The sequence below is a fragment of the Penaeus vannamei genome, unplaced genomic scaffold (genome assembly GCF_042767895.1).
Source record: "Penaeus vannamei isolate JL-2024 unplaced genomic scaffold, ASM4276789v1 unanchor4593, whole genome shotgun sequence".
In the NCBI taxonomy this organism is placed as follows: domain Eukaryota; kingdom Metazoa; phylum Arthropoda; class Malacostraca; order Decapoda; family Penaeidae; genus Penaeus; species Penaeus vannamei.
This window is the reverse complement of record NW_027217572.1, coordinates 2501-5000: the sequence shown is the minus strand read 5'-3', so window position 1 is coordinate 5000 and position 2500 is coordinate 2501. Positions and strand designations below refer to the sequence as shown.

Genomic DNA, 2500 nt, shown 5'->3' with positions numbered 1-2500 from the left:
TGTCTGAAGCGTGGACGTCGAAATCGACCACCCTCACCGTGATGCGGTCGCTGAAGCTCGCCATTTGTGTTTTGATGAACCACATACATCGAGTGTAAGTCGGGTACAATTCAGATCCCGGAGAGCGTATGCTAATCTTATCTTCATTGCGCAGTGTCACAATGCCTCCGCACTCATAAACATTATATGCTATCTCGTATCCTTCATATTCGTTGTCAGAGGAGGTCAGGAAACGAAGCGAGAAGGGCGTCTCTTCCATCAACGTAAAAGGCTTTATGGGGAAGCGTGAAGGATCGATGACAGTCTCACTGTCACCTTTAATTATGGATAATCTGTCTACGGAAGTGTTCTTGGGGATGTCTAAAGAGTTTATGGTCAGCACCACCGTCTGTTGTTCCTTCTCGGCCTCGAACTTGACGTCGCACGAGAGACCAGACGGGTATGTGGTCAGGCCGGCTGTCGTCGGGGACTTTACGACGCCGCTACTGCCGGAGTTCAAGACGAGACACGTATTGCACATGTTGTTGACCTTGGCCTCTCGCATGACCTGGATCACGAGGCTGGCTTTCCTCGGAAGTGGGTCGATAACCACAAGAAATTCTTTGTTAGTTTCCAGAGACGTTGTGCTGTAAGATGATAGCGGTTTGAGGGTTTGGAACGTGCCTTCTGTTGATGCACTAATCAAAGACAGGTGCCTCCTGTTTCCACTCGCGACATCCAGTACTATTCTCTCATTGTTACTCTTAAATCTGTAAACACACGTCTCTCCTCGGACCAAGTCTCGGTTCCTTATAATAATCTTCCTATCCGTTACCTCATAGGTACTCCCGCAGGTAAACTGAAGCGGCTGAACCAGCAGCATAAACTCGTTCTCACCTCTGTTCCTCGGAATGATAGCCGTTACGTTGACCGTCTCGCTCGAAGTTATGTAATTCTGTCGCCAGTCGTCTTCGCACAGCCTGTCCGACCTCCCAGCCTCGGCGTCGAAGAGCCTGACGGCGCAGGCGGAGGAGTGGCTCATTGACAATAAACTGAAACTGATCGCCCGGTTATCGTCCTCGCCATCGCCCGCTCGTCTTACCTGGACGGAGCAATCCAAGACGCCCAGATTGTCAATCAAGATGGGATCAGCGCCCAACTCCAGCACGGATCCGCAGTCATAGAATGGCTCATAAGCTCTAACTTTTATCTTCACGCCCCTCTCTCGGCTCAAGACCATGTAGCTCTCAGAAGGATCAATAAAATCCAGTGTTCTCTCGTTGTAGTCGAAGAGATTGGTGTACATCCCCGTGGAGGAGACCCTCACGTTCTCGACCTTATTGAAGTCCAGCATAAGGACGCTGTTGTTGCCCTGGAAGACCCACACACACTCGCCGTCCTTCTCTTTGTTCCCCGGCGCCCGCAGGTCCAAACTCGCGCCGGGGTTCAGCATGAAGTTCCCGCCGCAGTTGCCGTCCATCATGCGCTGGATCTCGAGCTCGAAGCCCTCGGCCACGTTGCTGCTATCGGAGGAGAAGGCGAAGCTCAGGTTGTTTCCTGCAGTGATGTACGAGTAGCCTTGCAGATCCCCGCAAAACACCTCGGTTCGGTTTATGACCTCGTCCTTCACCGAGAGATAGTCTCCCTTGGTGCACACTTCCCTTTTCTGGAGGAGGAATTTGGAAAACCTGATTTTGAAGCGATCCGTCCTCTCGCTGTAGAGATTCACGTTGCAGACGGAATAAGCAGGGAAAGCATAGGGGAGGTAAGGCGATTTCAGCACCCAAGTGCCTCGCTCTGTCTTCTCGAGAGTACACTCGTCGACCCTTATCTTTTCCAAGGAAACGTAAACAGAAAATCCCTTATAGAAAATGAGGTTACTCTCGTCGCTCTTGAAGGACATCTCCACCTCCTCGCTGTACGTCTTGTGCACGAGGGCCCTCTTGAAGCCACAGTACCTTTGGTCTTTCCCCTGGGCTTCGTCGCTGATTCGCAGGTAGTCGTACTCGCAGTCACTCTGCTCCTCAATGTCGAAGTCGGCGAACTTCAGCCGCCCGATGTACCCGTCTGAGATGTTGAATTTGATTTTCCAGAAGCAGTAGAGGAAATTGTCATACCCATTCGGGTATTGGTTCGACGTGATCACTGCACTCGAGTCCAGACTCACAGCCACCGTCCTGTTGCACTCGTTCGTCTCGTTGATCGGGAAGACCCTGAGCTGCACTCCGGGCTCCGGGAAGCTCTTGGCCAGGTGCGGGTTGGCCGTGAAGCTGAGGGACATCACCTTTGACACGTAGACCTTCCTGGTGTTGTAGGTCTGCAGGTCGGAGAAGCCTTCGGTGGAAATCTGCAGCAGGTCTTGCGACCCGGGGCTGATGTAGTAGCTGAGGAGCTCGACGCCCACGAGCGCCCGCGAGAGCACGAGCCAGTGGCACTTGGTGTCGGGAGGGTACGCCAGCGGGTAGTTGGGTGTCGACAGGAGCAGAGGCTCCTCCCCGCTGATGTCGTACACGCCCCCGCA

At 53.2% G+C, this 2500-nt stretch overlaps 1 protein-coding gene across 1 annotated transcript in view; it reads right to left on the bottom strand.

Moving 5' to 3' along the window:
• LOC138861325 (cubilin-like) overlaps nucleotides 1–2500 on the bottom strand; it is a gene marked incomplete at its 5' end in the record, with an annotated part of 4580 nt that overhangs the window by 1184 nt on the left and 896 nt on the right. Inside the window, one exon of the mRNA XM_070120328.1 lies at nucleotides 1–2500. This exon is cut by the window's left edge and continues 1184 nt beyond it; it is cut by the window's right edge and continues 896 nt beyond it. Coding sequence (XP_069976429.1) covers nucleotides 1–2500 — 2500 coding nt within the window.